Raw genomic sequence first — 27,395 nt, 5'->3', positions numbered from 1 at the left:
ATCAGCAATGAAAGGTTTTCTGTCTCTTCATAAATCTGATCTACCTTTCCAATAAAAAAAAAAAATCATAAAGAAGGGAAACCCAGGGCCCAGCATGATAGTGTAGTGGTTAAAGTTCTCACCTTGAACGCCCCGGGATCCCATATGGTCATCGGTTCTAATCCCAGCGGTCCCACTTCCCATCCAGCTCCCTGCTTGTGGCCTGGGAAAGCAGTTGAGGACAGCCCAAAGCCTTGGCACTCTGCACCCACGTGGGAGACCCGGAAAAGCTCCTGGCTCCTGGCTTTGGATTGGCTCAGCAACAGCCGTTGCGGCTCACTTGGGGAGTAAATCATCGTACGGAAGATCTTCCTCTCTGTCTCTCCTCCTCTGTATTTCCATCTTTCCAATAAAAATAAATAAATCTTTAAAAAAAAAAAATAAAAAAGGGAAACCCAAATAGCCTTTTTTCAGACTTGATTACAGAAAGCAATAGATAATTCTTCTTTCAAAGAGCCTAATTCATGGAAATCATTAAATTTTAAAAACACAAGTTCTGTATTTCTTTTAGAAAAAAAAAATAATTTTTGATTGGTGAAGGAGAGACAGAGAGAAAGACCTTCCATCTGCTGCTTCACTCTCCAAATGGCCGCAATGTCCAGAGCTGAGCCAATCTGAAGCTAAGATTCAGGAGCTTCTTTCAGGTCTTCCACATGGGTGCAGGATCCCAAGACCTTGAGCCATCCTCTAATGCTTTCCCAGGCCACAAGCAGGGAGCTGGATGGCAAGTGGAACACCTAGGACGTGAACTGGCACCCATAATGGATCCTGTCTGCAAGGCAAGGATTTAACAACTGAAGCCATCACAATGAACCCCAAATTCTGTGTTTCTTATAGTAATAGAGGTGTTCCTTTATTTACACATATATAACAAGATCTAGCAGTGGATCTAAAATCTAACCTGTGAAATACTAAAGCTTTTAAACATTATTCCAAGATAAATGCAGCATTTTTAAAAACATGTGTTCATTTATTTGAAAGGCAGCCTAAGAGAGAGGGTAGGGGAAAACCAGAGGAAGGGAAAGAGAAAGTGAGAGAGATGTTCCACATACTGGTTCATACCCGAAATAGTCGTAACAGCCAGGTCTAGGCCAGGCCCAAGTCAGGAACTAGCAACTCTAACTTGGGCTCCCATGTGGGTGGCTGAGTCATCTCCCTATGCCTTTCCAGCTACACTGGCAGGTGGCTGGATCAGAAGGGGAGCAGCTGCACTGAACCACTGATCTGATACGGGATGCTATCATCACTGGCAGCAACCCGTCAAGTCACAATGCCAGTCTGTAACAGTTTTAATATAGTAGGAAATATTTGGTTTCTATTGGTAGCAAATTCATAGGTACTACAGCTTTTCGGTTTGTGCTCACGGTCATGATTTTTGAAGAACAGTTTTACTGCACTATCACTGATTCATTATATATAATACATAAAATATACAACCTGAAGAGTTCTGACATATGTAGGCATGAAGCCAGTTCTGCAATAAAGATGCTATATCTACCAGTTCCCGCCCCTCCCCCAAATCTCTTCCTGCCTGCTGAAACCATCCTCCCTCCCTGCACCCCCCATTCCCAGGCATCCTCATGTGTGCACTGTAGATTAGTTTGCAATTTTCACAATTTCACATAAATATAATTTTTAAAAGAGCATGTCCTCTTGAGTAATAATTTTGAGATGTGTGATTGTGTATCTATTTATAGTTCACCTCTATTTTATAGCGATAACTGCGGTTTATTATCCAGTCACATGTTGATGGGCACTGGGGCTGTTTCCAGTGTGTGGCCATTAGAGATGAGGCTGCTATACAGACTGAGTGCAAGCCTTAGTGATGGCTTTTGCTTCCCTTTCTCTGAAGTATCCAGGACCAACTGGCTCACATGGCAGGAAACTATCATTTAAAGGCAGACACCTCAGTTCTTAAAAAGTATACATTTAATGAACTTAAATTTGGAATGAACTAAGAAAACGGAACAAAATTTTCCCTTGTGTAATTACAAAAGATCCTGTAAAAGTGAACAAAAAGGACTAAACAAGAAAAACAGCAACATGTATGTATAAACCTAAAGGGTGTTTTCCTCATGTTTCCTTAAAGAGAATGTAGTCAGCACAGACTGATGAGCTCAGATTTTCTGAGTATTATTACTTGCCTCCTGATTCATTATAGTGCTCTTCTAAAGTACTAACTACATTAATCACTAATACAGTCAATACCTAGGGAGTGACTGTAAACCATGTTCTGGAAAAAACAGACACACACAAACACACCTCCACTCTTCCCCCAAACATCACTTACTAGGTTAACTTATTTTTTCAAAGGATCATGGAAACAACCAGAACAATGTTTGGAAACTAAAGCTTAAAAATCCAATGCTATGGGGACCGATGCAGCGGCCTAGTGGCCAAAGTCCTTGTCTTGCACACGCTGATACCCCATACAGGCACTGGTTCTAATCCCAGCCCTGCTTCCCATCCAGCTCCCTGCTTGTGGCCTGGGAAAGCAGTTGAGGACAGCCCAAAGCCTTGGGACCCTGCACCTGTGTGGGAAACCTGGAAGAAGCTCCTGGCTTGATTGGATCAGCTCTGGCTGTTGTGGCCACTTGGGGAGTGAATCAGCAGACAGAAGATCTTCCTCTCTGTCTCTTCTCCTCTCTGTATATCTGACTTTCCAACAACAATAACAAAAAAAATCAGTATCTCAAAAAAATCTGATACTATTTATCTTAGTATAATTTAGGGGAGGGAAAAAATGATGCCAAATATATATATATATATGTATATATAGGATAAAATTAATGTCATCAAATTTCTACAAAATGTATTTACTTTGTGTGCCCACTTATATGCCTGCAAATGTTCAGCAAAGGTTAGAAACTAACCCAAGATGAGTGGTGTTTATTAGTGTGGAAGGAACTGAGATTGGCACTGGGCTGTCAACACAGTAACTACTGCCTATATGTAATTGCATAAGTTTCAATGACTTAAAATGAAATAAAAATTCACTTCCTTAGCCAGCAGTCACAGAGCTAGCAGCGTCAGCATCAAACAAGGCAGATACAGAACTTTACTGCCACACAAAGTTGGTTGCATAGAGCCAGATTAAAAGGTAGAGTTCAAGGTGGCTCTGTTTCACACAATTTGAAATGTTAACATTTTCTCTCAGCAAGAATGTACCAATATGTTGTGTTGTATAACGGAGAAATCATACACATTGTCTTGCTTTACTATGTATGTGTGTGTTTATGAGATGTGAAAGTTAAGATTATAGGGAGACAGACAGCGACTCTTGCATCATAGGGCTGACTCCGCTACATGGCCAAAATGGCCAGGTCTGGGGAGTCATATGGGATATCCGCAATTTTCCTAGGCCATTGTCGGAGGACTGACTGGAAGGGAAGCATCTAGAACATGATCTGGCCTCAAAAGGGAATGCCGCTATTGTACGTTTTACCCATTACACTGCAATACCAGTCGCTGTAATATTTTCTTCATTTAAAGGAAAAGACTAAAGACACGGTATAATATACTACAATACTCCCAAGCTAACAGTGACTTCCTAAATAACCTATAGTAATGCTAACAGGACAACCTGAGTTTTGCATTTGCTTTCCTACTATGCTGGTGAAAAACTCACTGTGGTAAGCGGTGAACCGAAATGTTAATTGGAGAGCCCCAAGAATAAGCCATTGCCTGGAATGCTGGCATCCCATACAGATGCAGTCTAGCCCAGGCTGCTTCACTTCTGTCCAGCTCCCTGCTAATGTGCCTGAGAACACAGCAGAAGAGGACCCAATAAGAGCTTGCACTCCTGTACCCACATGTGAGACCTGGAAGCTCTTGGTTCCTGGCTTTGGATCAGCTCAGATGCAGCCACCGTGGCCATTTGGGGAGTGAACCAGTAGAAGGATGATCTTTTTCTGTTTCTGTCACTTCCTCCCTCTCTCTGCAACTCTGTCTTTCAAATAAATAAAGTATATTTATGAAAAAGTTATCTAGAAAAAAGAATACATGAATTACATTTGAAGAGATAACTGTTTTCTGGAGAAGAGTTTAATAACTCCAAAAGCTGTGAAGAAAAGGCAGAAACTGCAAAAAATGGTGGCATGAGTGAGTCAGGCCAGTTACATGGGTCCACTGGAGAGCAGCTCCCAGGTCTGCAGTCTGGCACCCATGTAACACACCATCTACAGCTGTGTGGGCAAACCCCTCTGCGGAGTGGCCACAGCGAATGTACAAGGTTTGACTTCTTTATTTAAAAACAGCCAAGCGAAGGAAGCAGAATTTCTGTGTAGATACGTAATAAAGTTTACAATGATTGGGAAAATTCACCACTGCCTAAAATGACAAAAGAATATAAAATGACAATCTAATGAAGAAGACAGGAGATGTTTTTGCCTTGTCAGCCCCATACAGCATCAGCTCAGTGTTGGGGAGAGACTTCTTTCTGTTTTATCAGGTCAAGCCCTGAAAATCTCCCTTGTTCCTCATTTCCCCTCTCACTGCTCTCAATCATTTATCCTGGGGATTGTAAGACAGTAAAAACTGCTTTATTTGCCAAAGTTCTGTGCTTACCACAAAACATTATTTTCCCTCCACCTGTCATTTTGAATCAACTGTTAAATCCTGCAGTGTTGGTCCCAGAGAACTGTGGACCCCGTGTGTGGCTGCACTGGAAAGCTGCCACATCTTCCATCAGACAATGTCATCTACAACTTATTATGGTTGCACCTGCCAGTGAGACGCAGAGTGGGGATTTAAGGAAATCTCTGGATTTCTGCACCCTATGTGAAGGAGAGAAGGAGCTTGGGGAATAGAGATTTCAAATTCAAAAGTAATTATCAACAGAAGATCGAGAAAGAGAAGGAACTGGACCTTTAAAATAGAAACTCGGTTTGCATTTAATTATTCTGTATTATCCTTGCCCAAATGTTAATTTCTAGGCTGCCATCATCAGAATTACCACCAAAAAATTATTTGGGGCCAGAAAGAACTCATAGAACAACAAATAAAAAATGTGTAACTGAAAACTTTTCTGAAATTAAGAGTAGAGCTGTCCAAACTGTAAAACCAGGGAAACCACAGTTGTTTAAAAATGTTCCAAAAAACCCACAATCCAGATTGCTACTACTAAATTCAAACTACAGCAATTAAATTCAGACTACAGCAAACTGCATTAAAGCAATATTCTTAAAACAGATATACAACCCCATTATTTTAAATAGTCTTGCAAACTAACAAAACTGAGATTTCATGTTAAGCATTAACCTGCGCCGAAACCAAGCTCATTCCAAGTCACCATCATAGACTCACCTGCAAAGGCTCGCTGTGAGGATTGTGTATGTTTATTATGGGGGAGAAGCTGCTGTTCACAGGGACCCTGGCCCCCAGGAACGGCCTTAACCGATATGGATTTGGAACTCCAACACCAAATACCTGTTTGAAAGGTGGGGGGAAAACGCAGTCTGAGTTGATTTTATAACATTTTTAGAGGTATAGCTTTGTTCTATGGAGACTGATCAATCTGAGATAAAAATAATCGTAATTCCCTCCTGGCCCCCACTTTAAAAAAAAAAACCCACAAATTTCCATAGTTGATTGACTACATATTTGATTTACTAGGGATATGTGCTCTTGGAATGAGTTCTGTAACACCCCCACAGATTTGCATCTGCAAATTTAAGCAATTACAAACAGAAAACATAAAAAAAGATCTATCTGAACATGTGCAGGCTTTTTTGTGATTACTCCCATAACAAAACAGCAGTTATACGCCAACACAATGCCTTTTATATAAAGAACTTCTTTTATATAAAGAACTCGGATTTGGGCAGGGTAGGTAAGAACCAATTCCAGGAATACTGAAGGATGACTGTAGGTGAGAAAGTGAAATGACGGTTTTCATGAAGTTATGAAACATAAAATAAAATAGGCAGTCAAAACGTACCCCTACTGGAACCATCATCAGAAGACGGATTTCTGGCCCAGGTAATCTTTCACATACCGAGCCCAACCTCAGGTCATTCCAACAACAGAAGCACCTAAGTTGACTCAGCTAAGTGAGTCAGCTATTCAAATGACTTATATTTACTGAATGTCTCTAATATGTTAAGCATAAGCTTAGATAGTAGAGAACACGATACATAACATACCTATTCTCACATATCTTACATTGTAGCACTGGGAACAGACTACATGACAACCAAAAAGAATAAAGAAAAAAAATCTCAGGCTACAAAGTGAATTATAGAACATGTTTGGAAGGCAGTCAGATAGCTAGTGTGTGATCCGTTGGCAGGTGATGGTGGCTGTGAAAAAAGCAGTGGCAATGAAAAGGCAAGATGTCAGGGGGGGCAATGTAGCCCCCAGGTTAGCAGCCATGGGGGCCGCCTCAGAGCTGGACTAAAGTCCGAGCTCCGCTCTGCTCCCGCTAGTTGGGAGCGGGCAACTCGGGTGAGTTTCATTCTTAGGGTGGGGGCAGATTGAAACTTCGGCAAAGTGGCGGGTTGCCGGGGGTGCTTCTATTCCATGAAACTCGTACGCAGAATGGTGCCAAACCCCGCGGGCGCGTTCGCGGTCCCCCCCAGACCCGGGGGGCAACATAGCCCCCAGGTTAGCAGCCATGGGGGCCGCCTCAGAGCTGGACTAAAGTCCGAGCTCCGCCCTGCTCCCGTTCGTTGGGAGCGGGCAACTCGGGTGAGTTCCATTCGCCAAACCCATAGCAGGGAGGCTGAAGGCGAGTCCTCTGTTCTCGGCCAGTGCACCAAGTGGTGCCAGGCTCTGCCTGCTGGCCGCCCAGCGGCGAGCTCAGAGATTTTTACAATATGGAAAGCTATTTGGGGACACCCATCAATAGGCCCAACTTTGCTATAGGGGAGACAGGATTCCTCGCAGTGTCCAGGAACAGAGGCTTGAATCTCTAGGACAACACACCCACCGCCCTCGTTGGATGGTGAATAGAACACAGGTCAAGCCGAGTTGGGCCATTACACCTGCTACTCTGCTTGAATCAAGGATGCGAAGCCACAATGTCTAAGGCTGAGGCTAGGACAAATGAGGGACTGCAACAAGCTGAGTCAGAGCAACCACTGGCAGGCATATGATCTACGGCTAGTAATAGGCCCAGTCTGGGAGCCAAGGGGATACCCTGACTGGGTTGAGGCTCCCTCCAAGGGGAACGTGTGCGGGAATGGGGGCTGTTTCCTAACCTAGAAATAGTTGTAGTCTCCCAAGGCACTAGTGTGGGCTGGGATTGGATGCACCGGACTGCGCCGAACCCCAACACCGTCTGGTGTCCTGGATAACCAGGGTAAACATGAGACTGGCTAGGCTAGGTCTTGACCCCCCACTGAGCCACTTGTGAACTGTACGTGGGTATAGACGAGCCACAGCTGGGCTGAAACATCCTACAACAAGAACCTGAATGGGGTGAAAGCCAGCCAGGTTAAGCCACTGTTCCTGCTTGGACAGGAGGTGAACTGAGAAGAGCTGGCTCAAAAACCCCCTGGTATGCGTGTAACTTGGCAAAGGGAGAGGCTCAGAGGGAGGTGCCTGGGCAACTCCTCTGGCAAGATACAGACCCTCCAGGTTAGCGCAAGAACCACAATAGGAAATAGCCCAGAATAGGCAGAGCCGGCATGGGAATTTAGGGGCTGGTCCCCTCACTGGACAGCTACTCCCACTGGAGAGCGTGGGCTGGTTTGGGGACAGACCACACTAAGCAGGGCTATAACACCTGTGTGCCGCAAGGGAACTAGACCAGGGAAAAGTCAGACTGAGCAAATTATTCCCTACTGGGGCAAGCATAAATTAGAATGGATGAGGGGTGTAAGGACTTAGCCGCTACACCAGCTGGCAGAAGCTGGCTCTGGGGACTAATTCTGTTAAGTCAAATCACAGAACCACCCGAAAAGTGCATAAACAGGGACAGTGAACAACCCAGGAGGGAAACAATGGGTTCCCCCCTCCTGGGTCACTGCTCCCGCGGGAGGACATGATAACTTGGAAGGGGGCTGGGGTGGCTAGACAGAAAGCAACTCAACAACATCTGTGGGGGCTGGATGGCCGAGCTGTTTAGTTAGAACTAAGCTTTAAAACCCAGGGACAAATACAAGAGCTAAATGGGATGTGGGACAGACTGGACTAGTCTGCTATACACACAGGCAAACCAGGATAGGGGGCGGGCCTAGTGGGGGTTATTGTGGGTCGCCCCTACTAGGCTGCAGCCCCCACTGGTTGACGCAAGTGCCGAGTACGTGCTAGGCAGAACCAACCTAGTCTGCAACACCCACTGGTTCCAGAGCAACTCCAGTCCGAAAACAAACCAGCCCAGGAATTGCACCTACAAGCTGATTGTGGCGATGACCAGCTGGACTCAGAACCCTAGCCAAGAAAAGACAGAGGACAGAACGGGTCAATCAACCATCTCAGATATATGTTGGCAGCAAAAACCGGGCGAATGAAGACTCTATGATGGACAGTGTCAACCAGTGAACTCTGCAATGACCTCATCGAACTGGGAGTGGCAAGACTGGCAGTGATTCATAACTAGAGAAATACTAAAACCACTAGGGGTTGATCGCAGCTAAATAGTCTCCCCAAGAAGCTGTACATTCCATCTGGACAATGAGCAGCTGGACTATGTGCTCGGCATCTGTTTGCAAGGGAAGAATCTTGATTGAATTTGAACTGTAATGCTGCAACGGGGGGGGGGGGGGGTCCACCGTGGGGGAGGGGCATGGCGAGGGGAGGGGGAATCCCAGAGCCTATGAAACTGTCACATAATGCAAAATAATTAATAAAAAAAAAAAAGAAAGAAAAAAAAAGACAAGCTGTGCAGACCTGAGAAATGTAGAAGGAAACCTTGGTGAAAAACTAGATGAGGAAAAAGAAAGAATGACAGCTGATGACTGAGGATCACTTGGAAGAACACCCTGATCACAACTCCGGCTAGCCTGACCACAATCACCCAGGTCTGCTGGGAGCTGCCTTGACAGAGAGAGCCACGATCTTCATCCTTGTGCTACTCCTATCATCCACTTCCCGAGTGCACATTAAATGCATCATTTAGCACCTCATAATTACTGAACCAAGCAGCAAAAATGTACCAAATGCTTTCTAAACAACCTTTAAAGACTTACCAGAAGTAGAACATAGTTCCCTATCAAAACAGAACATTTATGCTGGTATGACACTTACTTTCAAAACACTCGAACTGTTCTGGGAAATGCAGTGGAAATGTCCAAAGCAAGCAAGGTGAATTTTCAAAAGGCTGTCATATGGTAAGTCAGAGCTGATACATCTATTCTTTCATTAAAGAAAGTTTTAATTCCAGTTCTTACCTGGTAAGTAAATACTCCATGATTAGATGTGTTAATAAATAAAGTATTTTCTACATTTCCTACTACTCTTGCAAGAAAAACTACATCAAACGATGTATTTCCTCCTGGAAGAATTTTCTGGAAAAAAAAAAAAGCAAAGAAAGTTAAATTGGGCAGCAAACAAAAAAATCAGATCATATTGACTAAAATTAGTGAAAGCTGTCTAAAGCATATTAGAATCATTGCCATAAACTACTCTTTTTCCTTTAAAGGATTTCCTTGAAATTTCAAATTGTTGTAAAATACAAAAAAGCTGTCCTCACAATGAACGTCTACAGTCACAGTTCTCAGCCCACTATTAGTCTAAACCCTACCTAACAGATGGTTTTCAGGATTCTATTCACTTAGGCTAGAATGAAGTGCTGAATTAAAAGCTATCCCATCAGTCAAGGAGGAGCAGAGATGAAGTGCAGCTTTCTATACAGATGTTCTACTATACAGATGTTCTACTGTCACAACTGAGCAGCAGCTTCTGAGGAATACGGCAGGTCTCAATCTCTCCACCTATATCAACTTAAATCAGGAGATGGCAGGAACCAAAGCACATATGCTCAGTTATCCTGTGCAGACTGGGAATGTCACTTTAGGCAGGGAAATACAATTTTATTACAAGCAGACATCAGGGGGCAAGGTATGAAATTGGAGAGACTGGGACTGCGGCTCTGCCTGTAATAAAGCCTTTAGAAGCTATCAGTATCTTTCTGCCTCTGCGGAAATCTAAAACCCTACACAGCTCAAAATATGCATCACTGAAGTTCTGGTTTTATCTTGGGGTGAACGAAGCTGGGAAGAGCTTTCCTCCTGCATTACCAACAATAAAAAATAGAAAAAAATTATAAAATCACATTTTTTTCTTGAACCCGTAATAGATTGGTTATCAACTAGCCCAAAACCCAAGAAAAGACAATACCTCCAGAAGAGATGGGTGTGAGTCCTGGCTCACTCTTGGCATGGAATGGCAAGGAGATGTAGCTACCATGCAAAAGGGAAAAAGAATACAGCTAGAATTTTTGCAAATGGCTGAAGGTAGCATTTGGGCTAGTAGGAGAATACAGAATCCCTGCAACCTGTAGGTATCAGGTGAGATGTACACTGGAGCCAGACATCAAAACAGATTTACACCTGGTAAATTTCCCAAATTTAATAACATACTTCTAAATAATATACTGCCACTGTTCATATAAGTAGAAACAGAAAAATTATAAACTAATTTGAATCAATTGGAAATGAAAATTCAAATCAAAATTTGTGGACAACAGTTAAAGCAACAGTTAAAGGGACTTTTTTTTTTTTTTAAGATTTATGTTATTTTGTGAGAACCAAGATGATGGAACAGGGTAATGACACGTTTAAACAGACGGAGAAACATTAGCCAGGATGAAGCAGAGAAGGCACATTCCAGGAAACAGGAAAGGATAGACAGATGGCAGAGGGGCACCTGGACACTGATGGACACAGGAAAGCAGTGGCGGCAACACTGTGGTGTTGCAGTAACCAGACGTCCCAGTGGCATTCAGCAAGCAGCGATCTGAACTGCACCTACAGCCAGGACTCCACCAGCAGCCAGGTGGGAACAAGAGTTACAGGGAACTTGGGAGATAAACCCAAAGAACTTTCTGTCCTACTGATTTCTTTGATTTGGCCAGGAGCAGAGAGATCACAGATCCCAAATAGGTGGTGTGAGAACAGGGTGGATATTACATCTGAGACCTGCAGTACAGCTGAATCGCACGCCATCTTGTTTAGGAAGACAAAGGCAAAGTTGGACAGGACTACACATGCACTGAGCTGGGGCGGGGTTGGGGGTACTCATTTCTAGCTCAGTGAATAGCAACGACCTGACAAGTTCCAACGAAAACATGTGTGGGTAGCCCCCAGACCTAATGGCCAGCAGATCACGAACTCCACGAATGGCACATAAGGCCCTATTTTGTACAGTGTAGCAAAAGCTTTGAGACTGCTGGGAGTGAACTCACCGAGCTCAGTGCATTGCACTGGTCCCACATCAAAAATACTGCCAGCTTTGGCAACTTACAACTCAAAACAGGTCCATGTGGCCCTCAAACCTAACAGCAAGCAGGTTCTGGCAAAATCAGTACCATCAACAACCTCGGTATACTTAGGACACCTGGTGTCTCCCTAATCCTGGGAACTGCTGGAACTGGAAGTGGGAGAAGGGTGCTACAGACAACAGCACAGCCTCAGCACGGGATCCAGGAGGTGGACAGAGTAGAGACAGAAGTTGGGGTTACAAAGAAAGTGGTGGAAATCTAACATAAGAGCCGAGACCTGAAATTTGCTGAAGGCAGTGGCACAAGTGACAACAAAGAACCGGGTACCAACCACAATGAAAAAAATTGAATTGCAGACCTGTGGATGACACAGCTTAGAAACCTGCCCCAAGGAGAAGAATCTGCTAACCAGGAGTGCAATGACCAAGAGCAAAAGAAAAGACAAAGGCACAATGAATATTACTGAAGACTGCCCTGCAAAGGAACAAAAGCCTTTGCCAACCTCAGAATTAACTGAAGAATACATCAAGAAACTGCTGATACAGAGTTCAAAACACTTGTTATAAAGCTTCTTGTCAACAGCAAGAAGCACATGCAAGAATTTAAAGAATCCCTTGGGGGGAGGGTGCGGGGAGGGGTGGGGAGAATCCCAGTACCTATGAAACTGTATCACATAATACAATGTAATCAATGAATAAAAAAAAAAAGAATTTAAAGAATCTATTACACAGCAAATTACAACACTGAAACAAAATCAAGTTGAACTACTGGAAATGAAAGACACATCAGAGCAAATTAAAAATTCAACGGAAAGTCACAATAATTGAATGAATCAGACAGAAAAAAAGGATCTTAGAACTGGAAGCTCTTTCCTGTCACCAGGGAATCAAAAAACTGGAAGCAGAGCCTGGAGTGATAGCGTAGTGGTTAAGGTCATCGCCTTGAATGCCGGGATCCCATATGGGCCCCGGTTCTAATCCCTCTAATCCCGGCAGCTCCACTTCCCATCCAGCTCCCCGCTTGTGGCCTGGGAAAGCAGTCGAGGATGGCCCAAAGACTTGGGACCCAGCACCCGCGTGGGAGACCTTGTTGCAGCCATGCGGGGAGTGAATCATTGGATGGAAGATCTTCCTCTCTGTCTCTCCTCCTCTCTTGTACATCTGCCTTTCCAATAAAAATAAATAAATCTTAAAAAAAAAAAAAAGCTGGAAGCAGAGCTGGGTCAAGCTAAAGAAAAGTATTCAAGAATGAAAGATACCATTAAAAGGCCAAATATAAGAGTTACGGGAGTCCCAGAAGATGCAGAAACAGACACTGGGTTTAAAAATACATTTAATGAAATAAGGGAAAACTTCCCTAATTTGGAGAAAGAATTGGGAAACAATATCCAGGAAGGGGACAGAACTCCCAACAGGATTCACAAAAGTGATCTTCACCAAGACACATGATCATCAAGCTCTCTTCAATCGAACACATGTGAAAAAAATCAACTGACATATAAAGGAATGCCAACTAAACTCACAGGAGATCTCTCACGGGAAACTCTACAGGCAAGAAGAGAATGGAGTGACACATTCCAGATTCTAAAAGAAAAAATCTGTCGGCCTAGGATAACATATCCAGCAAAGCTTTCTTTTGTCTTTGAAAATTAAATAAAATAAAAGTTAAAACAATTTGCCTCTTCCAAACCCGCCCTGCAAATGATACTTAAAGATGTTCTGTTATAGAGAAAAGGAATAGCACCCACCAAAACCAAAGGCATACGTGAAGAACATCCCAGTAAAATAACAGAAGATTAAATGAATGACCAACCCACTGCTAAAATGACAGGACTAAATTACCATCTATTTATATTAACCCTGAATGTAAATGGCTTAAACTCATCAATCAAACATCATATATTAGACTGGATTAAAAAAAAAAAAAAACATCCAAACTCATCTATTTGTTGCCTATGGGAGATACATCTCACTAACAAAGATCAGCGGAAATGACATCTCATAGATTGTGTTTTTGTTTTTAGTTCCATCGCTTCAGAACATTTTTTTTTCTTATTAAATTCTTCACTAATAAATAACATCCTCTTCAAGAAGGTTGTTGATTTTCTTGTTCATTTCTTCAGTGACACATCAGCCATTCAGTAGCATATTATTTAAATCATGGCATTGTAAATTTTTTTTCTTCCTGTTGTTGATTTTGTATTGTGGCTTTTTATTTAAGAGGATGTACAGGAACTGTGTAAAGGAGACTATTTTATCTAGTGGAATGTTGTTTAACTTCATGGAGATGTAAATTAGTTTTTCTTCTTGTTACTTTGTTTTGTGGCTTTTCGTTTGAAGGGATGTATAGTTGATTGTGCAGTGGAGACTGTCATGTCCAGATGTGAGGATACGGTGCAGTGTGCATCTCTACTTCCAGATCGGGGCTGGATTCCCAGTGAAACTGTTGGATGTGTCATCACAATGGGATGCTGGACATTGCCATTGTCCATGCCCGCAATGATGGATTATGTCTGTTTATCATTACTGTTGTAATGATATGGGGAACTCAGTGGGGAAAGGGATTTGGGGAGGGAGTAGAAAAAAATCACAGGACCTATCATGAAATAATAATAAAAAAATGAAAGAAAAAAAGATTTATTTATTTGAAAGCCAGAATTTGAGTGAGAAAAACAGCGAGATCTTCCATCTGCTAGTACTGCCAATATGGGTTACGCTGCTGCTTTTGACACCACCATCCCATTCCAGAGTGAGAGTCTTGTCTGCTCTGCTTCTATGCCTATGCCAACCCCCTGCTATTGTGTCCAGGAAAGCAGGGCAAAATGGATTACTTGGACCCCTATAATCACAAGGGAGACTCAGTTGGGATTCCAAAGGCTCCTGACTTCAGACCCAGTCACTGGGGTTATCTGAAAAAAGTCAATCAGTGGGTAGATTTCTTTCTCTTCCTCTATCTCTCAGATAAATAATTCTTTCAAAAAACTGAAGTCAGAATTGGTATTCTGAAAAAGTATACACTGTATACTTTATGGTCAGTACATTATATAGTCATGGCAGACAAACAGCCCTAAGTTATAAGTTATAGCCTTAATATATTACTTGTAATTATAATTAGATAATTATAAGAAGTTGTATACAGAAAAAAGAAAAAAAAGCTGTCACACAATCACATTTCCCAAGTCTCCTCTTTATATTTCTACTTTTATTTTCAGGTGATCTTAATTCTAAAAACTTAATGAGAATTGTTAAAATACGCTTATGCAACACCTAGCCTTTTAAGTAACTCTTCTTTTCTGCATTTCCTATTAATCTAGAACAGCAATGAATAATAAAAAATTTTTCAGTTACAATGTTTTAGTGTCAAAGAAATAAGATCTTACCAGAATATGACAAAGACAAATAGAATAAACAGGCAGAAAGGTTCTGCCTTCTCACTCTTAACATGGAAAACCTGCCATTTCCCCAGTGGTCGATTTGGGGAGCAAACCAGCAGATGGAAGATCTTTCTCTGCTCTTTGTAAATCTGCCTTTCAAATGAAAATACAATAAATCTTTGTTTTTTGTTTTGTTTTTTAAAGAAATTGGTGCTGGGACACAGTCTAGTTTCAGCTATGTCAATCAGTGGCCTTCAGTGTATGCTGTTTGGTCCACATTGTCTGTTTTTCTAAAATTAAATTCAGTGTAAATATATCACAATTGGAATATACATTAAAATTTCTTAGAAGTCTTCTTGAGAATTGCACATACTCCCATATGGCAATCACTGGCTTCCTGAATGGAAACTGATGGCTTGCGATTGTCTGCATGTATCCAGGGCATTCCACAGCCCAAATGGCCTGTTTCCCTCATTTACACTGTTTACTTAGCCCGACAAAAATTTCTGTTTGTTACCCTTGGTCTACTGGAAAAAAAGTGAAAATCCTGACCTTTAACTCAAGTGAAAGGTGGAGTGTCCAGAAATAACAAAATTTTGAATTAGTAAAGGTAACAAGTTAAAAATGAAATGTGTAGTGCAGGTGTGAGCTATTTTTGAACTGGTTCCAATTTTACTTCACTATTTGGTTTTTCTCACCCAACATGTATGCATAGTGACAGAAAGCTGGGTTCAGTTTATACGCAAATGAAGTTCTGTACAGATGGCTACTCTCTGTACCGTAACATGATAGATCACTGAGTAGGCTCATACACCTCCTGGCCCTTGTCACTAACCATGACCATGGCAGACCCTCCTGGGCCTCAGCTCTCAATTTGTACACGTGGATTTTCCCCCAGAATTATATTATTCAAGACTACTAGCACATTCAAACAGTTGTGAAATCATATTTTAAGGAACAACCAAGAAAATTTCAGGAAAATTTTATGACATTTTAGAAAAGGGATATTTTCCATGAATATACTGCAAACTAAATATTTTGTTACCAATAAGAGACTTATCAATCCTCTTTATAAAACGCTTTTTCAAAAAGACAAAATAGGGACCAATGTAATTGTTTAATTGTTTAAGCCTCTGACTAGGGTGCTGGTTCAAGTCCAAGATCTTCCACTTCTAATCCAACTTGCTGCTAATGTGCATGGGAAGGCAGCAAAGGACTGCCCAAGTCCTTTGAACCCTGCACCCACACGGAAAACCCAGAAGAGGTTCCAGACTCCTAGTTTCTGACTGGCTGAGCTCCAGTCATAACGGTCATTTGGGAAGTGACCCAGTGGATGGAAGGTTTATCTGTTTCTCCTTCTCTCTCTGTAAAATCTTCCCTTCAAAGAAAAATAAACAATTTTTTTCTTTTTAGAAAAGCCAAAATAATGTATTTTTTAATCTCTAGAAATTGCTGGCTAAGAGCAACATATAATGAAACAGGATTTTAGAACAATGGATATAAAAACCTAAACAATGGGTATAAAACAATACAGTGATTAAGTAATCCCATGTTTTTCGGGCCCGGTGGCGTGGCCTAGCAGCTAAAGTCCTCACCTTGAATGCTCCGGGATCCCATATGAGTGCTGGTTCTAATCCCGGCAGCTCCACTTCCCATCCAGCTCCCTGCTTGTGGCCTGGGAAAGCAGTCGAGGACGGCCCAATGCTTTGGGACCCTGCACCCACGTGGGAGACCCGGAAGAGGTTCCTGGTTCCCTGCATCAGATCGGCGCGCACTGGCCCGTTGTGGCTCACTTGGGGAGTGAATCATCGGACGGAAGATCTTCCTCTCTGTCTCTCCTCCTCTATGTATATCTGACTTTGTAATAAAATAAATAAATCTTTAAAAAAAAAAAAAGTATTCCCATGTTTTAAAAATGTCCTTTTCATTTAGTCATATTCTTTCAAAGAATCAGTAAAAATCCTGGGAAGATGAAATTAAATTCTAGTTACTTGTTTCTTCTAATACTTGTTTTTTTATTAATTATTTCAGAAATCTACGTTAAAATTTAATGCATCCTGTTTAAGCTCCAAATTCATTCAAGATCCAATTACACTGGTCAGAAAACAGTTCTTTTTAATAACAAGTTCACATAGGACCTACTAAAAGTATAAGCAGAATTTCAGAAGATACTTGTGCTTGGCAGAACCCTCAACGACCCCCGAAACCTCTGGCTGCAGTCTCCAAGACCAGGAACGTCAGGGGGTGGCACAGCCGCAATTACTGACGCCACAGTGGAAAGGGACTCATGCAGGTCTAGCTCAGGTCACCAGTCAGACAGTCCTGAATTGATCACAAGGGAGGCTATCCAGTGACAACACTTCTTTGAGAAGTAGAGCTTTCTCCACCGGTGGCAGAAAAGGGAACCAGAGGGAGAAAAGCTGCAAAGGAAAAGGCTGCAATGCTGCCTTAAAGAGCCAGGAGGGAAACGCCAAAATGCCAACTTCAGCATTACCGAAGTCTGCCAGCAACTTGAACAAATCTGGAAGTGCATTTCCCCTCAGGGCCTCCAGACACAGAGAGCCCGGAGAACATCTTACTGACAGAACAGGGTGTGCGAGATGGGATGGGGGGAGCAATGACATACTCAGTTAATAACACACCAGCCAAGACTTACAGAACTATGTGCTGCTAAGAAAATATTGGCCTGAGCTGTCAGGTTTGTGGTCATTTATCATACAGCAATAGAAAACTGATACACTGTTGAAGAATTCTCTGTTAGAGGGAAAAGACAATCAAATTAATACATGAATGCTGGATTTTTCAGAGTGCTTCCTTACAGCTGATTTGTTGCTTCATGTTCAGGAAAAACAATTTTATTTTAAAGGCAGATGTAACATTCTATGAAAATAGGATAAACTGAAATCCAGGGGCAGATATAAAATAGATCATGTTATAATCACAGCAGAATACTTATTTTTAAAATGTAGACCTTTCAGTTGCAAAGTCAATGGAAGTAATTTTTAGTAGATAAACTTACCCTATTTTGAAAAAATGATGCATGAAAATGCGATGTTGTAGCAGATATGGATACTAAAGTGATAGTTTCTTCAGAACTAGGATTATGCAAGTAGACTTTTTCCATTTTTGGCATTCCAACTGGCCTATAAGAAAAGGAAAATAGTCACAACAATTTCAAAGATTAAATTTAGCTGATAATTTGAAGCTGCTTAAAAATTAAATAACAAATTAGGCAACTTATCAAAATGTTAAACTATTTATTAGATTGATTTATATTCAAAATTACACACAGAATACAATTAGTCACTGAACAAACATGTACTGAGTGTCAGTTCCATGAAGCTTACAGTCCAGTGCAGGAACACAACTGTCAGCTGCTCTTTCTTTCTGTAGCCCACCCTGTCACACTGCTCTTCTCAATTCCACTAATGTACATCCTTCAATGTAGGAACAGAAACAGAGAAGCTCTAAATCTAAGCCCTGATACTATCACATTACCAGAGGAAAACATTAGGGAAAGTCTGAAAGAACTTCCTGGAAAAGATCCCAGAAGCACAGGCAGTAAGAGTAAAAGCAGACAAATGTGATTATACGGAATTATATCATACTAAAAAGCTCCTGCATTGCAAAGGAAACTCACAACAAAGTCAAGAGGCAATTTATAGAATGGAGGAAACTATCTGTTAACTGTGTAAATGATACAGGATTAACAGCCAGAATCTAAAGAGCTCAAGAAACAAAACAAATAACCCAGTTAAGAAATGGGTAAAGAACAGGAACAAGCAATTTCAAAAGGATGAAAAACAAACGGCCAATATATATATATATATATATAAATGCTGAGGATCGGGCCTGGCACGATAGCATAGTGGTTAAAGTCCTCCCCTTGAATTCACCAGGATCCCGTATGATCGTTGGTTCTAATCCCGGCCGACCTGCTTCCCATCCAGCTCCCTTCCTGTAGCCTGGGAAAGCAGTCAAGGACGGCCCAAAGTTTTGGGACCCTGCATCCACATGGGAGACCTGGAAGAAGCTCCTGGCTTCAGCTTGGCTCAGCTCTGGCTGTTGCGGCTGCTTGGGGAGTGAACCATCGGACGGAAGATCTTCCTCTCTGTCCCTCCTCCTCTCTGTATAATCTGACTTTCCAAATAAAAATATAAAGATTTTTTAAAAAAAATGCTGAGGATCAATAGCCATCAGAAAAATGCAAATAAAAACCAGAATGAGGTTTTACCTCACTCTACTTGGAATGGCTAGCATACAGAAATCAGAAGACAATCAATGCTGGTGAGGGGACAGTGAACCATTGGATGCAAGATATCGTCTCCTCTCCTCCCCTCCTCTCCTCTCCTCTCCTTTCCCTCCCCTGCCCACCTCCAGTGGTTATTCAAGTCCTCCTTAGTTTGATTTCATTCAACTTAAACAAATAACTCTGGTTTTTTGTCGATCCAAAGCTTCCACCTGAGTCAAGTTGGTTCCAGGTGAAGACTTCCAAACTTTCGCCAGCTGTTAACCCTGTTTTCTCCCAATCTTCTACATCAATCCAAATCCTCATTTTCTAATTCAGATATAACACTTTAATTTTTTGGAAGTCTTAAATTAATAGATCTTTGTATCTCATTATTAAAATACCACAAGACATAATCCAGGTCCTGTTTCTACCGCAGGACAACTTTTAGATCTTATTCATCAGTCTGTTGAACTGTACATTTTTCAGAGTCACAGATACCATCCCAACATTTTGTGATTTCCTTGCTTTAGCTATTGTTGGATGCTGAATCAAAACAGATGATTTTGAAATAAATTCAATATTATTTCCTTCAAGGACCAGTTCACCTTTCTGGCTTGAGATACTGCACAAGCAACATCTGGCCTCATCCAAACTCTTTGGATGTTCTTTTCACCCAATAAAGTTTGAATTCCAACAAAAGACCCATTGCCCTGAATTGGGGACGAGAGTATACACAGACATCCTGTAACAGAGTGCGTTAAATCCCCTTAATCATATTCTGTCCATGAACATAGACAGTGCAAACAGTTGCCAGTTCCTTTCTATTTCCCAATCATATGTTAACATGAAGCCTCTTTTCTGTCCTTCCAAGGAGGCTAAGCTCTACACTGATATGACTGAATTCCCTCTGCAGGGATCCTCTGGGACCCTTCACAATAACCATGTGCCCCTTCAGATTGATGCCAACATTTGCTGGAATGTCCACAGTGTAGTTTTTGAAAATGGTCTTCACACTCTCAGTAGATGTGGCAAACAGAGAACGTCTCAATAACACAGGTTTTTCACAAGATTGTCTGTTCACGCAACCATTTTGGTCTGTGTTTTCTGAAACTGTACATGTTGTGTAACTCAAGTTCAAAGTTTGTGTATAAACTTCAAATTCCACTGTGTTTTGTCTCTCAAGAAGTTTGGTCCTGGGCCCAGCACGGCAGCCTAGCGGCTAAAGTCCTCACCTTGAATGTGTCAGGAACCCATACGGGTATTGGTTCTAACCCTGACAGCCCTGCTTCTCATCCAGCTCCCTGCTTGTGGCCTGGGCAGGCAGTCAAGGATGGCCCAAAGCCTTGGGACCCTGCACCCACGGGGCAGACCCAGAAAAGACTTGGGGGTGCATGGGGTGTAGTGGTGGTGATGGTGGTGTGTGTGGGTATGTGTATACGTAAACAAGCCTTAGGACCTGAGACGGCAACATGAGGACACTCCAAGTGGGTCAACAGGCTTAGCAAATCCAGGTGGCAACACTGAACCATGACACAAGTGCAGACTGTGGTATAGGTCCAACCAGGGTCTCAAACTATGGTGACAATGATGCAGCAAGATGTTGTATAAACATAATACACAAGATAAGGTCTTCTTCCTTGAGCCTCACAGACATATGGGTAGAACACTACACAGAAATCAAAATGTCCTCTTTACACCAGTATTATGTGCTCTTTAAGAAGCTCCTGCCTCCTGGCTTCAAACCAGCCCAACTCTGGCAACTGTAGCCATTTAGGCAGTGAATAAGCAGGTGGAAGATCTCTGTGTCTCTCTGTAACTCTGTCTTTCCAATTAAAATAAACTACTCTTCTAAAAAATAGGCTCTTACAGTTCAAACAGACTGTAGACCAACTGATAATCAGTCACTTCTGTATGAACTGATTCTTGATGGTTTGCCTACTGTGAGCTTAAAGCAGTCATCTTAGCTCAGATAAAGAAGGCGGGCCATAAGACAGACAGGTAATTTGATGTTTCTTTCCAAAAGAAAAGAGTGAAGATGGTCAGATGTCTCCTGTGGAGTAACAGTCTGGATCACACAACTTGATCTGCAAAGCTTCTCCCTCTCCCTTTCGTCTTTTTAAAAGACTTAACCCCCCACACAGGGACATTTGTTAATACACCTTTTTCCTTTTTTTTTTTTTTTTTTTAGCTCTTCCACCCTCCCATATAGTTACATACATTTTTATTGGATGCTTTTAAAAAAAGATGTAGTTTTATTTTTAAGAGGCAAAGTTACAGAGATAAGGACAGTCAGAGGAAAAGGTTTTTCTTCATTCCCCAATTGGCTATAATTGCTGCAGCTGAGCCAATCTGAAGCTAGAAGCTTCTTCCAGGTTTCCCAGGAGTGCGCAGTGGCCAAAGGACCTTAGCCATCCTCCACTACTTTCCCAGGCCATGAGCAAGGAGTCAGACTGAAAGTGGAGCAGCTGGGACACAAACCGGTGCCCATGACGGATGCCAACCCTGAAGGCAGAGTCTTAGCCTACTATCCCAGATGTTAGTTCCATAGCCTTGCCCTTTCTTCTAGGGATCAAAGAGCAAAGGCCCTGAGCCTTATAGTGTTGCTGAAGGACACTAGAGTAACACAGACAGAGGGATGGTGTGGCAGCACAGAGCGGACAGTCTCTAGTTCTGGGCAGTCCAGACCTCAGGAAGCAGAGAGAGCACCCCTTGGGCCTGCTCGCAGCCCTCTCAGGAACAGAGGACACGAAAGCACATGACTGCTTTCCTAACACACAGGACATTAATTTTTCTGTGCTATGTAACAGATAACCTCAAACTTACAGGTTTAAGCAACATTCATCTATTATTTTACAATTCTGTAAGGATAACAGATTTATCTGCTCAGCACACAGAAACCAAAGTGTCAGCAGACTATGTTATCACCTGGATTCCAAATTCCTTTCTGAAGTTCATTCAGGTTGCCGGCAAAATTCATACTGGTCTCAGTCTCCAGCTACATAGTCCCTACATTTCAAAAGTGAGCACAAAGAAACTTCGTTGTATCAAATACTTCTCCTGCTTCAAGTCTTCAGAATTTCTGCCTTGATGGCTATTGCCAGATTTAAAATTCATGGATTAGGTCTAGTCCACCCAGATCAACTGTCTACCTTAAAGGTTACCTGATATGGGACCGTAATTTCAAGTTCTAAATCCATTCCATCCATATCTAGATTAAATTCTGACTAATTGAGAGATATGTATAGACCCACCAGGGGGTCAGAAATCGTGCCTATCCTAAGTGGCCCATGTGACTGGCTGGAAAGGTAAAATTTTAAAATAAAACAAAGATGTTCAGACACCACCTAGTGCCAGTCCTGCTTGTTTCCATTATCGGCGGCTCCAAAGACAGGAGGGCCGAAGGGGACAGTGTGAAGTATTTATAGATAAAGCAAGTTGAAGCAAGGGAACAGCTGTTCTCTTTGCTGCAGCAGCAAAACTACTGACTGTCCATATTTTAGAATAGTCTGAGGGCCAAAAGAATTAGGAAGAAGCAGCTATGAATTAGAGACTAGCTTAGAAAGTAAGGTACAATGTTGTGGTCAATGGCAAGTTTCCTATATCACAGAAAGATGACACTGCAATGCCAGGAAACAGCTGAAGAAATGGCTTAGCAACTGCCCTTAGACAAACCTTATGAATGACAGTGACACAGCACTCTGTTAAACACAGCTTTTGGAAGGAAGTTGAGCCAAATCAATACGCAGTACTTTATACTACTCAATTATCACAAAATCCTACCATCCTCTCAAACACATTCTAGACCACAGGCAGATCTGAAGTGTTGGTGGAAAAATTGCTCAAAGATGATTAGAAACTGAAAATAGAAACTGAAAAAGCTAAGAGGCCTTCCTTTTAAAAATGGAGCGCCTACTTATTTTCTCAAAATATCAAAGGATCACTAGGGAGAGATGCCAAAATCATTTTGATAATAAAGACATTTACTCTCAGTGACAGTACTCAATGTTGACTTGTTTAAACCATACAGTAATCATTTGGAACTTTAAATATGAAACTAAGACTTTCTATACTTACTAATTACATAAACGAAAGAATTCAGTAGACCAAGTTTACACTCCAAGCACCTTTTACTGTGCCCAATGTATGTTTGTAAACAGGAGTTGTTATGGAAACAGCAAGGCAATTAATAACAATTAAATGCAAGGAAATAAATCCTCGGGGATGGTGGAAGGGTGAGGACATAGCACAGCCCAGATTATCCCAGTGGACTGTTAACAGAGAAGGGGAAAAACAGAAAAGAAGAAAAGGGACTGGGGGACGAGGCAGACAAGAGAATAGAAGTAGAATTAAAGCATAAGCCTACATCTAAAGGATGAAAGCAAAGCTCTCCTGAAGAGAGATAACTGCTTGACTGTGAAATAGGTTCCAGAGGGCAGCAGGAGTGATCAGAATTGTGAGGAGGTCAAGAAAGCAAGTGAGGGAATCCTACTAAAAGGATTTACTTTGCATCCTTACTGAAAGGGCTGAAACCCGTAGAGGCCATGAGTGGAAAACACCCTGATTCCAGTTTCTATATTTGACTGCTGACAGTTCTCAAGCTCAGTATTGCCCTTCACCCAAGTAAGTCAACAGAAGCCCCCGCGCCTGCTTTCTGCGAACACTCCCGTTTCAACCTTTAATCACACTAAAAGCCAAGCTAGTATCCTTTCTCTGCTCTCTGGAACCATTTTTCAGACCTATTTGGAGGCCTGCCAAGGTCTCTCTAGATAGCTTCATTACATGGGCACAGATGGTCCTTGGCTTTCAACAGTATGAGTCATGCCAATGTTAAAGTGATATGCATTCAATAGGAACCATATTTCCAATGCTGAATTTGGATTTTCTCCCAGGCTAGCAATATGGGGTACAATTCTCTCCAGTGATGCTGGGCAGCGGTTGTTTCCAGTCAGCCCTACAATCCCAATGATAAGCAACATATACCAAAGTCCGTTGTGTGGCCAGAGTTCTTTGGCTACAGGTACTCCTACTTAGCATATTACATTGATATCAACACTTCATTATGAATCAGGCTTTGTGCTACACGATTTTGCAACAGTTGTGTTCTGAGCATGTTTAATGCATGCTAGCTTAAACTATGAGGTTCAGTGCATTATAGGCATTTGGCCCTATTTTCATCTTACAATGGATTAATCAGCATGTAACCCCACCGCAGGCTCTGGCTGTGTGTGCACATCTGACATCGTTGAGTCTTGTCAATCATGGAATTCTGGATGCAGACCTGTTCCACCGCCATGAAAGTGGAAGCAGAGCAGGAGGTAGTTTCTACCTCTGCAATGCAGACTAGGGAAGGCCCGCTGTGTGCAGGAGGGCTACACTCCACAGTACTGGTTATGAGTCACAACAGGCCAAGGAGACTATTGTGGATTTCAACTGGAGTAGCTGCCCACCATGGTTTCTCTATCCTCCAGATGAAACCAAGGTAAACATAAAGATGACAGCTGAAAAAACATCCATGCCAGACACCTTCTGTTTACCCCGGTGGGGAAGACACTTGACAAGCCACGGTGATTGCTAGTAATAAAAAAGTAATAAAAAAGCAGCTAGTGTTTCCAATGGAGGGAACAGAATGCAACAACAGTCAGCAATTTCTTCCCACCACTTCAGGACGAAGCAATTGGGAGTGACAGAATATGTCAACAGAGCAAGGGAGGGAAGGATAACAGAATGAGAGTAGTTCCGATGGCATCAGATTATAGGGACCCTGTTGTCTCCACATGTTCACTGAACTTCTGATCTTTTTTAGAGATCTGTGGTCCTAAGTATTGCTTCTGATGCATTTCCACTTTTGCCTTAGGTAGTTTTGGTTAGATTTCTATCACTTTCAACTATCAATTCAACTATAGCAATGACTAGAGGAATTTAAGGCAGCTTGCAATTTCTGTTTATTTTCTTACAATATGCATAATGGTACTGCAGCTATGTATTATTATGTCTTTAGGTACAGAAATATCTACTTAAGAATTAGGAATGAGGAAATGACATGCTGTCATAGCATGCTAATCCTCCACCCACAGCTCTTGGGTCCTGGCTGCTCCACTTCCCATCCAGCTCCCTGCTAAAAGCCTGGGAAAGCAGTAAAGAATGGCTCAAGGCTTTAGGCTCCTGCACCTGAGTGGGAAACCCAGAAAAAGCTCCTGGCTCCCAGCTTCGGATTGGCTCAGCTCTGGCAGCTGCAGTCATTTGGGGAGTGATCCAGTGGATCTGTACTTTAGGGCCAGCATTTATGCAGCTCTTAAGATATTGCTTGGTATATAAGCATTCCATGTTTAAAAACACAGACAAGTGGTAGCAGTTTACAGTAGAACTGATAAAGGTCTGAAAGAAGAGTGAACATGAAAAACTGATACAATCCTTCTAGGAAGGAACTCTGAAGGGCAAAGGAATGAGCATGCGTTAAGGGAAAAGCAGCAGCTCCCAGGCATCTGGACTTGTGATAGTATGGGGCAATTCACAGAACCTGGAATACACACTCTCCAGGGGAATATGCTCAGTTTAAGGTGGTATTGGAAATACAAGCTGAGCGATCAAGAGGTGGCAAGGACTAGGAAATTACAGACACTCACCAAGGGCATGGACAGGGTGACCCAGTAAGAACGTACAGAGTTGGTTAAAATGGGCTAAGGAGAGAAGTGGCCATAATTAATGTTTCTTCTGCCTGTGCCTCATGAACAACAGCTTCAGACACAGGAGGAAAACATGAGCGTATTCACCGGGTAGAGGGCAAGGACCTGCAGGGGAAGAGGCTTGTGTAGCATCATGTTCCACAAGACCAAGAGAGCTAGGACTGGGAAGTGTCACTCAACAAAAAGACCTTAGGAGAGATAGCTGGTTAACTCATCAGTACAACAATATTATCAAGGATCTGGGTACATTCTTGAACTGTGTTAGACAAACCAGCCTGACTCTACCTTCAGATGAGCACCATCACTGACGATAGAGGGCTGCCACAGACCCACAGGGAACTCATGCAGATGACACCTGGCACAAAAGAGCAGCATTTCTTTCCTACGTATTTTGAATGGAAAAAAAAATTCTCCCCTGGAAGTCGCTCAGAAGATCTATGCTCATTATTTGATAGAAAGGGTTAGTCACACCCACCCTTGACCTCATCACAAACAGGAATAACAGTAATACTACAACTGGTTGAGGTGCATAACTGGTTGAGGTCCCTAACTTCTGGGTTAGGGACTGCATCACTTTTCCTGAGGGTTGGGGAACCGAAAAAAGTTAGGGACGGGTGGGGTGGCAGATGTTCAATAAGTAATAGACAGGAAGAAGGGCCTTTATATATTATGACATTCGAATTTAATTTCTCCCCAACTTAATAACATCTATTTAAGAAAGACCAGGGAATTTTTTAAGTCATTGTAGGAAAAAATTTTGACCAACTAATAAGTTATATATTCCTGAGAATGAAAAAAGCAAGCAGGCAATGGCTTGAAAAGTGATCTACCTTAAAATATCCCTGATGTCTTTCAGGAGTTACTTCCTGAAATCATGGCTAATTTAATTTTGTCTTGAAAATGTGTAATTCTGCTTAAAGCTACTTTAAAATTCATAAAGGAGCATTATAGGAAGGTGTTCAGCCTACCACACTTAAGATGCCCATGCTGCCTGACACCTGGCTTCTGCTCCCAAGTCCAGCATCCTACTAATGAAGACCCAAGGAACCAGATGGTGATGGCTCAACTATTGGGTTCTTGCCAAGTGGGCTCCTGGATTATGCTCCCAGCCTAACCCTGGCCCTGGCCAAGCCCCAAGCACTGCGGCATTTAAGGAATGAACCAGTGGATACAGATCTCTCTGGGTCTCTCAAATATACAAAAATTTAAGGAATCCTTAGCTTTAAAATCACTAAGCCAACTTATTTAATCACATCCCCTCCCATTTTTTAGAGTCAAAAATGTTAAATTTACGAAGTTCTTTGTTTACATCTATATGGTGGCTTTGTGATATCAATACTACTAATAGCTTGAACTACAGCTCCTGGAGTTCCTTTCTAGTGTGCTTCTGGTCAGGGTTAAGTTCTAAGTGATATTGTTTCCTGAGGGTTGGCAGATGGAAGGTAGGCAGCAGTTATTTTGTAATGTACACACATCTTCTCCCATTCTATTCAGTTACACACTAATCTAGGTGCTGCTAACAGAAATTTTGCATCTATGATGTTCCTAACCAGCTGACTTTAAATTTATCAAAAGAAAGGTTACTCCAAAGGGGCCTCTCCTAATCTCTTGGAAGCCCTTTCAAAAAGAGCTTAACTTTGTTTGAACAGACAGACTCCAATGGCAGCTGTACCCACAACTGCTTTC

General features: G+C 42.1%; 1 protein-coding gene and 1 pseudogene across 3 annotated transcripts in view; both read right to left on the bottom strand.

The window, feature by feature from the left end:
- The window catches only part of TMEM131 (transmembrane protein 131), a 152,637-nt gene that overhangs the window by 55,866 nt on the left and 69,376 nt on the right, over positions 1 to 27,395 (bottom strand). For all 3 annotated transcript variants that reach the window (XM_058667569.1, XM_058667566.1, XM_058667567.1), the window contains exons 5-7: positions 17,815 to 17,938; positions 9,372 to 9,488; positions 5,344 to 5,466 (exon numbers count right to left, since the gene is read on the bottom strand). In XM_058667569.1, coding sequence (XP_058523552.1) covers positions 5,344 to 5,466; positions 9,372 to 9,488; positions 17,815 to 17,938 — 364 coding nt within the window. The remainder of the gene's footprint in view (positions 1 to 5,343; positions 5,467 to 9,371; positions 9,489 to 17,814; positions 17,939 to 27,395) is intronic.
- LOC105942308 (large ribosomal subunit protein uL6-like) lies at positions 19,380 to 24,319 on the bottom strand (annotated as a pseudogene).

This window comes from Ochotona princeps, chromosome 8 (genome assembly GCF_030435755.1).
Source record: "Ochotona princeps isolate mOchPri1 chromosome 8, mOchPri1.hap1, whole genome shotgun sequence".
NCBI classification, from domain to species: Eukaryota; Metazoa; Chordata; class Mammalia; order Lagomorpha; family Ochotonidae; genus Ochotona; species Ochotona princeps.
The sequence above is the reverse complement of the archived record's forward strand: the minus strand, read 5'-3'. Positions and strand labels throughout refer to the sequence as shown.